Source organism: Manis javanica, chromosome 1, assembly GCF_040802235.1.
Source record: "Manis javanica isolate MJ-LG chromosome 1, MJ_LKY, whole genome shotgun sequence".
NCBI lineage: Eukaryota > Metazoa > Chordata > Mammalia > Pholidota > Manidae > Manis > Manis javanica.
The window spans coordinates 207,203,201-207,215,991 of NC_133156.1; the positions used below are offsets into that span (position 1 = coordinate 207,203,201).

Sequence of the window (12,791 nt, forward strand, 5' to 3'; positions counted from 1 at the left end):
ATATTTGTATGAATAAACACAGGGAACTATTTGAAAGGATATATAATGAACTGTGAGAAGTGATTACGCGAGGAGATGAGACTGGAAAGGAGGGACTTAAAAATTAGTAACTTTACTTCAAACATCTTTGTGTTTATTAAAAAAAATTTTTTAATGAATCTTACAATTATTGAAAAAAGAAAAGTCTTAATGTTTCCCTTGGGTAAATTTTTTTCATTAAACCCTCTGGGATAACATGGTAACAAACATAATAAACTTGAGTCCAAAAGCTTGGACTTCTAGCCTCAGCTTCAGTGCTCATCAAATATGTATGACTTACAGCATTCTTTTAACCTCATTTTCCTTACTTATAAATTGGAAACAATTTTTTATTTTGTTCACTTGAGAAGGTTACTGTGAGGATAAATAAAATGAGTGTGATTTTTAAGTATAAAAGGCTATGCAAATAGCAGTTACATATTCTATGCAACCTGAAATTAGCTTAAATACGGTGAATGCTAGCACTGGCAATAAAATGGGAAGGCTGCTTTCTTAGGAGCCATCCTCCCCGAGAGCTAAATATCTAAATAGGATAATACCTGACCAGAGTCATCGAACGCTTACAGCTTCATATTGCTAAATGGCACCTTGTAAAATGACTGTCATCATTAACAATAATGCTAACTACCTTTTATGGTTGTGAAAAGTCAATGAATTAAAATATGTGTAAAGTGCTTAGAATAGCATTTGGCTCACAGAAAGCATTAATTTACATTTGAGTAATTTACTTTTAACACTATTGAGATTATTATCATGATCTTCCAAGATTTCATGAGTTAACATACAGAAGTGCTTATAAAGGGCATAACAAGTGTTAGAAAATTTTAACACTTCATTTAAATCTATTATCAGGGAAACATCTACTTAAAAACTGGAACAACTCTAATCTGTCCTTTCAAAGCAGGTCATACCTGCAGAGCAATTACTAAGTGCCAAGCACTGGGCTAAGTGCCTTCCATGGATTTAAAATTTTATATTCAAACTTTCAAACTAAACTCAAATCAATCATTGTTTTATGATATTGTTAGCCCTGGGTTTTATAATACAAACAAGTGGAATGACAAAATTTTGGAGTTGGAAAAAAAGAAATAAGTAAGAGGTTTACAGTATTCTGTAAGTAACATGCAGTGGTACAAAAAATTCATAACTGTTTACATATAAATGAGCTAATTAAGCTTCTCAAAACTGATTTCAATTTGAATGCAGCTTCATTCAAAGGAACTATGATGGTTGACTCCCACTAAAATTGAATGAATCATAGGTTCCGACCTCTTATTTCTATTATCATGTATCACTTCTGAGATTCTAGGACTCTGCCTAGAGTCTTTTGATACCATCAACAGGAATATTTAATCACTTTAAAACTGATAAAAGCTATCAAGTGAAATATGCCACCAGAATCATTTAAACCCCATTTAGAAGAGTGGGGCTGAAATTCCTGAAAACGAACAACTTTTCAGTGGAACAGAGAATGAAGTTTATCTACAATACAAACTTTCTTTATTTCAAATTACAGACCTAATAGATTTTTGGCTATCCTCTCAAAACTGCATGTCATTCTTTCAACAGAATGCTATGCAACCATTAGAAATTATTTAGATCAACACTTACAAATATGGAGATCTATGATACACTGTTCAATGAAAAAGCAAATTATAGAATAACAAGAATAATTATCTCATTTTTATAAAAACACACACATGAAGGCAAGCAAAAAAGACTGGAAAGATATATGCCAAGATGAAAGAAGCTGACTTGGGGAAGTGGCAAAATGTTTTAGTGTTTCTTCACATAATTTTTTTTCCAGTAATGAGTATAAACTGTTCTTTGTAATTGGAGAAAATGCTGTTTTCATTTGCTAGTCAGGCAAAATATATACGCTTACTATAACCCCAAGAATTGCAGGTCGGAATCCCTCCATTAAGAGTTCAAGGAGAAATGACAGTTTTACTGCCACTTACTATTCGATCAATGCCGGCCACCAATACTTCTGTACTTAACTCATCCAGAGAAGTAAAAAGGATCCAGTGTGCTTAAAAAAAATAAATCAGAATAGCTAACAATACCATCATTAAACCCTTTCAGAAAAAAGCTGCCAACTGGAAACCCAGACTTTACATTTTCTCTTTTTGAAGTTCTCTCCTCCCACTCTATGGAAAAGAGGTAGATGCTTCACCAAAACCTAGGCACTTTCGTAGACTCAGAACTCCCTCTTGAAAAACTTTTTGGCTATGCCTGTACCTTCCACAGCAACTTACATGGTGGGAATACAAAAGGTTCTAACTTAGAATAAATAAGTCAAAATCTTTTTTTTATATAACCAAAGTTTAGTTTTTTGCCTTGGTAAGAGAATACTTGCATATTTTAGGGACAAGTCAGGTAACTGAAATTTTAATTGATTGCTATAGACACACTGAAAACTTCACCTGGAACTGCTATTTTACAGACATTCAAGGGAATTGCTAATTATCTGCTAGTTTGAATTTTTTCTTCCTATTACTGTATCAAGTTAAGATTCACAGAATATTACAAATCTAAATTAAACTTTAGAGTCCTACAGGGATTCCTATCAGGATTACATTTTATATTAGCCTCTGGTTTTATAATCAGTGATAATAAAAATATCTATAGGAAAAGAATTTTTATACCTTTTACAAAAGTAAGATATTATCCACTATGTCATATACTACTTACGCATCACATGTAAATTCCTTTTAGAGTTTATTGCTAAGAAAAGCTTCTCTTCCTAGACAGTAAAAAATATGTAACACACATACTTTTCCTTCAGTTTTTTATATTAGCTGCTAGGAGGCTCAGAACTAAATTATAAAACTTAGCCTAGGTTTCTGATGTATCTTCCAATATTTTATGTGGCTCTTGATCTTTTATGTCTAGTACAGAATTATCAAACTGCTTCATAATCAGGCATAAGAGCTGCTGCCAGTGTTGACAACTGGAATCAAAAGTAGCAATTCTTTTTGTCTGTGCCATAGCAACAAGCCATAAAGTGCTTAAATGACAACAAATGCCACAAATTTACTAAAGTCAACTTTCAAATTAGAATGTTGAGGTAAAGAAGGTTGGGGAAAGAAAGAAAGGAAGGAAGAAAGAAAGAAAAGGAGGTTCCTTTTTGGTGAAGAAAATAATTTTAAAATATACCAGTTTTCTCTAATGAAAATACTAAAGTTTAAAAATTTAAAGTTTGCTTAATTTACTTACCGTGACTTTCAGAATTATTTTAATTACAAAAAAAGACTTACATACCTTATGTAAACAAGTGTCCACTACCCAATTGCACACATTTTCCAGGTCATCAGAAACCTCAAGCCTAGATTTAACAAATTCACAGAGCTCCTCATTACTCATAACATCCCAGATCCCATCACAAGCCAAGATGATAAATTCATCCTCTTCTGCTCTTAAAATTTCATAAACCTCAGGCTCTGGGGAAACAAGTTGTTCTGTTGGGCCCTTGCCATCAACACACTTGTAATCATAGTCCCCCAAAGCACGAGACACTGCTAATGAACCATTAACACGTTGTATCATTACGCTGCCTCCTGCATTTTGGATTCGCTCCTTCTCCCTTGGATTGCAAGGTTTGTGATCCTGGGTAGAAAAGCAGACTTGTCCATTCCTATACAGAACAGCACGTGAATCACCACAGTTGATAAAGTAGACATGCTTAGGTGAAATCATAACTCCCACAGCAGTTGACCCGCTCCTGTCCATTCCATTTCTGAGGTCTGAAAAGTTACGCATGTATTCGTCAATTTTCAAAAAGCCAGTTCTGATACCATTCTTGACATTTTCCACTGAAGGCTCAACAGCAGATCCCAATTTTCCAGCTGCTCTGAAGTCTTCGTTATTAGTGATGTGTTCTAATAAATGTGCTGAGCAGTAATTTGCTACTCGGGATCCAGCATGGCCATCATAAACTGCAAAAAATGACCAGTCTTCCAAGCCATGAGGAATACCTACAACAGCCGTGTGTGCATCTTCCATTTCCACTCTCCATCCTTGCATGCTGCTCAGGCCATAACGTAAACCATTCCCAGCACCATGAGCATTATGTTTCTCAGTTTTAGGTTTATCCAAAAATGCACCCATGTTTAGTAAAGAAGCTGAAAGAAAAAAAAAATGTAGGTGTTATATGTTTAAATTTGATAGGGAATTTATCTACAATATTCCATCTAATCTTCAATTAATTCCTATCTCAAGTATCTTTTTTGGTATTATCTGAATTTACTAGAACAACAAAAAGGAAACCAAGATTTCCCTGTACATCCTTCTTCTAGAACAGTAGTTTCTCAATCCTAGCACACAGAATTATCAGACCACATCTAAATGAGAATCTCTAGGAAGGTGACCCATATATCCGTCGCTGTTTTGTTTGAAACCTCTGGCAATTCCTATGTGTAGCAAGTTGAGAATCACTATTCTAGGAAACAGGAAAATCAAGAAACAAAATCTAATTATATTTTTTTAAAAATTCAATTTATAAGATAACTCTAGGTTTCAATATATAAGACTGAACAATGAAAATATTCTGAATGGTACAACATCTTGTTCAGTATATTGTGGTTTAAAAAAGTATGCTAATATATTTTTAAAAGACTTCCAAAAGTTAATATTGTAAGCAAGATTTCCCCTGCAGTGATCCTGAAGACAATCCCAAAATCCAATTAAAATATAAAATCTCCATTCTACACACACATGATTTTTATCAAGATCTTACTTTATATTGAAAACAGACCTTACTTAGATGGACTAAAATCCGTTACTTGGATTCTCTTCGAAATAAATGTAACTTAACTGATGTGTTAAAGAATGTAATATTGCTGAGTTTTATAATCCATGAATTAGCAATAAGACAACTCTTTCTCAGTGCTGGCTGACAAAGACTTAAAACTCATAGGAAGAACTGTCAAGTACTACTATGCACCACTCCCTCCTAACTTTATTATTTTAGAATAAAGCTTTTCCAATTTCAAATTACTCAGACTAGAGTATTGATTCTCCAAAGCATGAGAATGCTCTAGTATGTTTCCTACATACAACCATGGGCCTAACACTGGTTAGCTGTGTGACCTTAAGATGCTTAGTCATTTGTATCTCAAATCCCTCCTCTGTCAAATAGGAATAACAACAAGGGTATAATATATGTATATTATATATGTATGTGTGTTTATTATATATGTATGTATAATACACACATACATATATATATGTATAATACATATATATATAAAATAATAGTACACGTCACAGGGTTGCAGTGAAGAGTGAATGTATAGTGCTTATAACAGTACTTGAAACATACTAACACAGCAAAATATTTGCTATTATCTCAAAATTCAGATTCCATAGTTGCATACACACAGATTCTTTTTTCATTAGATCTTGGATAAATATCTTCAAAAAAAGCATGCTGGTGACCGAAGAACCAAATTTTGAGAGACACTCAACTGCCTTTCATTGGATCTAGGGATTTTTAACACATAAAAATTATTTTTCATTCAAATACATATTATTTTTAATATATAAAAAGATAATCAAAATTCTATTTTGTATTGACAGCAATAACAGAATATGCCTATTTTTAATGCTATGATACAATAATTTGAAAGTACATTTTAATTTAGATTCTTGGGACAATTTCACCTGAAAAGACAACTCATAAAAACACATAAATGCAACTGAAAGTGAATTGTCAATTATATTTATCAAACCACTTTTCAATCCCATCTACCAATTATGAAAAAAAAAAGTCATTTCCATCATTCCTGAAGGAATTAAGTTGCCATTAAGTTGCTGTTTTACATTTTAGTAGATTCAAATTCACAAGAACTCCTCATTAACAAGATTTTAGAAAAGAGTTTAGAAATTCCTATTTCCAAATTTGATTTTAATTTAGGAATAAAAAGGAGGGAAGAAAGGAGGGGTCTTCTATGGAAAGCTATTGGGGACCCTAAGAATCAAAGGGAGCCTAGAAGGCTAGCTTGGAAAACCACCAGGAAACAAGGGAGCCACACACTATCGAAGTTACACCAAAACAGCCTGGCTGCGTACTGCTGATCATCACTGCAATGATTCCTACCTCTCTCTGTTTTCACTCTGAAAGTCACTTGCTCAAGACTGGAAGCCCAAGAAATGAGTACCTGACTGAGCTTAGATCACGAAGCACACTTATTGGCTATATCAGGATTTGCATTCTCTTGTAAACTGGTAATTTTTTTTGAAGTTTCAAACTGACTTCATTTTAAAGTTGGGGCTGTTCCACAAGGATTTAATTTTTTAAAAATCATGCAGTAAACATCATGCAGTTATGCATAGAAGAACTTATGTAATGTTATACATATAGCTAAACAGTAAAAGAAACACCCATGTACCCACCATACAGTTTCAGAAACAACATTATCAAGACCACTGAAGCCTCCTATTATCCTGAATTTTCTAAATAGTATCCTATGTAGTTTAACTATTTTATGTGATTATTTAGCTTTATAGTTGACACTTTACATTCATATAAAGTACAGTATGTATTACTCTAGTACTTGTTTTAGGCTCACCATTAATCTGAGATTCATCCACATTTACAGAGATCTATAGTTTACTCACTGTGTGTCACTGTATACTTTCTTGTATCACAATTTTTATTTATTCCACTATCAATGAATATTTGAACTTATTTTTAATTATAAAAATGTGATTTTGAATATTGGTGCATATGTATGAGTTTTCGTAAAATGGGTATCAAAATTCCCAAAAGCTTTAAGAGTTTACATAAATGATCCTGTTTCCTCCAACAAAAATCTCAAAACAAACCATTTCCAAATATTTATTTCCCAAATGCTCTTTTGCTAATACTACTTTCTTTAAAATAATTACTTTCTTACTAAGTAACCTTTATTTTGCATGGGAAGATTGGGGTTGTATTTTCTTTTATCCAAAAATATCAGCATACTGCTGAGGAATCAGAAACTCCTAAGCTCCATAAATCTTTAAAAGCAAAGAACTTCGCTATGAGATAATCAGCAAGTCCCTATGTGGTAAAATGTACTTTCTTGGTCACTTCTCATCTTACTTATTATCAATACATTTTAAAGCAAAGACCTTGTTTTAATAAAATGAACTACATGGATGATACCCTAACAGTTATTTGTAAACTCATGGTTCAATTTCTTCGTAGCAGTAATTTGCCTATGAATGATGCAATGCAAGATTTTCACCATAAATGACTATGATTTTTCTTCTAAAAAGGTCTTCTTATAGAAGCCATTTATTTACTATTGAAAATATCCATTTGTCTAGCATTTCTTTGCTTTTACTATTCATTCACCAAGAACAGTATTTATTACTGAAACACAACTTAGCAAATACTATGGGGAATGTATTTTATAAAAACCCATACTTCAATCAATCTTAAAGCAAATCTTCCACAGTGTGTAACTGCTTTGATACCGGTGTCTTCAAATCAGCAATGTTTACTCTGCATATTTCAAAGGCATTTGATGACAAAGGAATGTATTTTAGTTTTTTGCCACACATTCCATGTATTATTTCAGTCATTTTTGACCAAAGTAGAAAAATAAGGGTTTCCCCAGTGGTATGGCTTATGTCTTTTATTATTCAACCAGAAACTTCAAAGGGACTTGTAAACATTTATAATAAAATTGAATTAAATTTTGTGAAGTACTATATTGAATGTTGTATGGCTTTATCAAATATCTCCAAACAAAAAAAAAATGTTAGTTTTTATCCTGCTTCATAACAGTAAATATTGATCCATATTTCAAATAATCCTCTTTGACAACCTCAGGTGTTTTTGAGAGTTCGGTATTTCAGATCTGATTATATCAATAGTTTCCCCCAATAATAAGAGCCCATCAAGGGATTAACAGTCCTAACATTTTTTATGTTGTATCCTTATATGTGATTTATTATACTCAATTTGATTTTTTGATAGGAATTTTTTACAGTCACTTGCTCATCTTTTAAAAAAGTTTCATTAAAGCTAGATTATATGGAAATCAATATAACTGATGTAAACCTAAATGTGACTCTACGAAGAACACTAATGAGGAAGTGAAAAATCTATCCTTCCTTAGCATCTCTCACGAGTCCATTTGACATACTGACAGTGTTAGGAAGCCAGTGTCAATCCCTATATTAAAAATAATTTGCCTTTTTAAAGATGAAAAACAATAAAGAGAAGTTCTACGGACCTAACAAGTTTTACAAGTCTGAGAATATATGCATGGCAAGCACCATCTAAAGACTGAATAAATGATGTTCCCTACGCATTTTTTTTTTTCCACTGCCTTCTTGGGGAAAATACATTACTGAACCCACAGCAGCATAATGTTACTGTTTATTTTCTCAGCCAATGGTACAGAGTAATTGTACTATAAGAATGCAAGTAATGATATTTTAAATTCAGTTCTAATACCTGGAAAAATTGGGGATTACTGGTTGTCTTTTCTATTTACTTTGAGCAATTTGCTTAAATCACTATAATCACTCACATTTTAAAACTTGCTTAGGCTTCACATGTCTTAATATACTATATAGCATTTAATTCTGGGATGAGTCTAAAATTTTTCATTTATAATCAGTGCATAAGATCACATGATATTGTACATGAAAAACCCTAAAGAATTCACTCCAAAACTACTAGATCTAATATCTGAATTCAGCAGAGGTGCAGGATACAAAATTAATACACAGAAATCTGTTCATTCCTATACACTAACAATGAAATAGCAGAAAGAGAAATCAGGAAAACAATTCTATTCACAATTGTATCAAAAAGAATAAATACCTAGGAATAAACCTAATGAAGGAAGTGAAAGACCTATACCCTGAAAACTACAAGACACTCATGAGAGAAATTAAAGAAGATACCAATAAATGGAAATACACCCTGTGCTCATGGATTGGAAGAATTAATATTGTCAAAATGGCCATCCTGCCTAAAGCAATCTACAGATTCAATGCAATCCCTATCAAATTACCAACAGCATTCTTCAATGAACTAGAGAAAATAGTTCTAAAATTCATATGGAACCGCAAAAGAATCTGAATAGTCAAAGAAATCCTGAGAAGGAAGAATAAAGCTGGGGGAATTACACTCCCCAACTTCAAGCTCTACTACAAAGCCACAGTAATCAAGACAATTTGGTACTGGCACAAGAACAGACCCATAGAAAATGGAACAGACTACAGAGCCCAGATATAAACCCAAGCATATATGGTCAATTAATATACGATAAAGGAGCCATGGATATACAATGGGGAAATGACAGTCTCTTCAACAACTGGTGTTGGCAAAACTGGACAGCTACATGTAAAAGAATGAAACTGGATTACTGTTTAACCACATACACAAAAGTAAACTTGAAATGGATCAAAGACCTGAATATAAGTCATGAAATCATAAAGTTCTTAGAAAAGACAACATAGACAAAAATCTCCTGAATATAAACATGAGCAACTTTTTCATGAACGCAACTCCTCAGGCAAGGGCAACAAAAGCAAAAATGAACAAATGGTACTACATCAAACTGAAAAGCTTCTGTACAGCAAAGTACACCACCAGCAGAACAAAAAGGCATCCTACGGTATTGGAGAATATATTTGTAAATAACATATCCAACAAGGGGTTAATATCCAAAATATATAAAGAACTAAAACGCCTCAACACCCAAAAAGCAAATAACCTTAAATAATGGGCGGAGGATATCAACAGACAATTCTCCAAAGAAGAAATTCAGATGGCCAACAGGCACATGAAAAGATACTCCACATCGTTAACTATCAGGGAAATGCAAATTAAAACCACAACAAGATATCACCTCACAACAGTTAGAATGGCCAGCATCGAAAAGACTAAGAACAACAAATGCTGGCAAGGATGTGGAGAAAAGGGAACTCTGTAGACTGCTGGTGGGAATGTAAACTAGTTCAACCATTGTGGAAAGCAACATGGAGGTTCCTCAAAAAACTAAAAATAGAATACCATTTGACCCAGAATTAATTTACCCAAACAAGACAAGTTCTCAGATTCAAAAAGACATATGCACCCCTATGTTTACTGCAGCACTATTTACAATAGCCAAGATATGGAAGCAACCTAAGTGTCCATCAGTAGATGAATGGATAAAGAAGAGGTGGTACATATACACAATGGAATACTATTCATCCGTAAGAAACAAACAAATCCTACCATTTGCAACAACATGGAGGGAGCTAGAAGTATTATGCTCAGTGAAATAAGCCAGGCGGAGAGAGACAAGTACCAAAGATTTCCCTCATTTGTGGAGTATAACAACAAAGCAAAACTGAAGAAACAAAACAGCAGCAGACTCACAGACTCCAAGAAGGGACTAGTGGTTACCAAAGGGGAGGGGTGGGGGAAGGTGGGTGGGGAGGGAGGGAGAAGGAGATTAAGAGATATTATGATACATGGTGTGGCAGGTGTCATTAGGAAGACAGTGTAGCACAGAGAAGACAAGTAGTGACTCTGTGGCACCTTACTTCGCTGATGGACAGTGACTGCAATGGGGTGGGGGTGGGGGGACTTGATAATATGGGTGAATGTAGTAACCATATTGCTTTTCATGTGAAACCTTCATAAGACTGTATATCAATAATACCTTAATAAAATTTTTTTTTAATATTATAAGAATTTAAAAAGAAAAGAATCAGTACATAAAATGCAGCAATAAACATACCTTTAATGTATCTGTCAAAGAAATGCTTTAACTTTGTTCAATTATTTTAAAAGTACATATAACAATATAATACAATAGTCAGTCATTTAAGTATTTTCTGAATGCCTACTACATGCCATGCATTGTATTAGGTACTGAGAATAAATGCTCCCTTCTCTACAGTTACTTATGGTCTGGTAGAAGATAAAGACCAGTGCACATGTTATGAAGGCACACTGCTGATACAGGGACAATGGGATATGGCAAGAAAAGGCAACAAATACAGCCTTATGTATAAACATTTTCCAAAGGAATTAATCTAAGTTGAGACCTAAAAGATGAAAATGGGAGAAGGAAATTAGTCATCATGTACAAAGACCAAAAGAAGGGTAAAAGCACAAATTACTTGGGTGTGGTTGGTGTGTGTGTGTGCGTGTGTACATGAGCATTTCAAGGAACCAAGTACAAGCACTGAAATCCTAAGAATAACATTATTGCCCACTGAGATGTCCATTATCTATTTACTTATCTCACAATCATGGATTTGGGAACTCAAGATGAACCATTCCCTTCTTGCCTGAGCAAGCGCAAACCCAAATGAGAACAATTCTGCTTTTCACTAAGAATGTATCTGGAAAAAAAATTTCTAGTGGCCCTAAATTTACACAGATACTTGTAATTTACATTCCTCTCTAGAATAAGCCTCCACATAAACTCTGGTACCTGTGAGTTTGCTTACAAACCCATTCTGGAAGGGAGTAAGAGTGGAGGGTGGACAACCTTTACATGTAACAAGAAAATTCAGTTACATGAAACTTCTAGGGTTGTTCAAATATTCAATTTGAAATATTACTACAATGTTCAAAATAAGGTCAAAACAAGCAAATGTGCACATCCAAAAAATACTAATGTGACTCATCACCAGATAATTAACACACTTACAAAACTGAATTTCAGGTTCCCTTTTTTTCTAAATCCCCCTTTGGGTCACTCAAAATCATCACTACTCCTTAAATCAAATGGATCCCTAGAGAGGATTTTTTTAATTTTTTGACAAAGGCTTTTTTTACCCCCCATAAACACATGAAGGGAATAGAACAAAATCAAATAATTTTACAGCTGTTGGCAGCAATTAATAATTCAGTTACTGATCAGACTCTGTAAACACAGAATTTCAGAACAGTAAGAGATGTTCAATTATCTTATGTCAAATTATCTTATGTCAAATTAAGGATGAAAAGTCTCAAGCCCATGATCTAGAGAGGGCACTACAGGTAAAGTGAATGCACTGTGTCTCCCTTAAGTCAGTACTGAGAGGCAGCGGTAATAAGGAACAGTCTCCCAAAGGGGAGAGAAAGTCTGGTTTAAGCAAAAGAGCTGGGGATGAGAGAACTGGCCACTCCTATCTGCTTGGAAGTGGATTTTTCATTTTTTACGTATGACCAATATATAGCTCAGAATGTACAGAATAGTACCACTGACACTCATATTTCATATATAATACCTGATTAATGTGAAACAGGCTAAGTAAGGATTCAAGGATTTTAACCAGATTTCTTGATTTCTGAATGAAAGTTATAGGAGTTATGTAGGCTTGTTGCCCAAGGCTCCCAAAATGCTCTCCTCCAACTCAAAAGAAAAGCTCACGTCAAGCATATCCTCTTACATGAAATCTTACAACTCACTCCAATCAAAATTACTTATCTTTCTGCTTTCCTGTTTGTCTCTTACACATAAGGTAATTGACTATATACTGTTTTAAGACAAGCCCTATATTAAATGGCATAAATACCACTCTAAACATATATGCTGATGTCCGGTGGAACCAAATTTTAATTTCAACTTTTTACTCAGACCAAAAGCAATCTTCTTACTGAAACTTACCTTTAAGCAGAACTAAGCTTGCTTTTTATTATATTTTTATTATTTACCCAGTTTGGATTTAATCTTTTTTTTTTAAAGAAGGATTACTAATTTGGGAAGATTATCTCTCCAGTAAGTTTAAATTTTGCATTCTGTGCAAAGGAAGCCAATGCT

The 12,791-nt window shown here is 33.7% G+C and overlaps 1 protein-coding gene across 4 annotated transcripts in view; it reads right to left on the reverse strand.

Moving 5' to 3' along the window:
- The window catches only part of PPM1B (protein phosphatase, Mg2+/Mn2+ dependent 1B), a 79,124-nt gene that overhangs the window by 29,062 nt on the left and 37,271 nt on the right, over nucleotides 1-12,791 (reverse strand). For 3 of the 4 annotated variants that reach the window (XM_017671048.3, XM_017671049.3, XM_017671046.3), the window contains exon 2: nucleotides 3,304-4,163. In XM_017671048.3, coding sequence (XP_017526537.1) covers nucleotides 3,304-4,149 — 846 coding nt within the window. In that variant the 5' untranslated portion in view covers nucleotides 4,150-4,163. The remainder of the gene's footprint in view (nucleotides 1-3,303; nucleotides 4,164-12,791) is intronic. The other variant, XM_017671050.3, reaches the window with a different exon arrangement.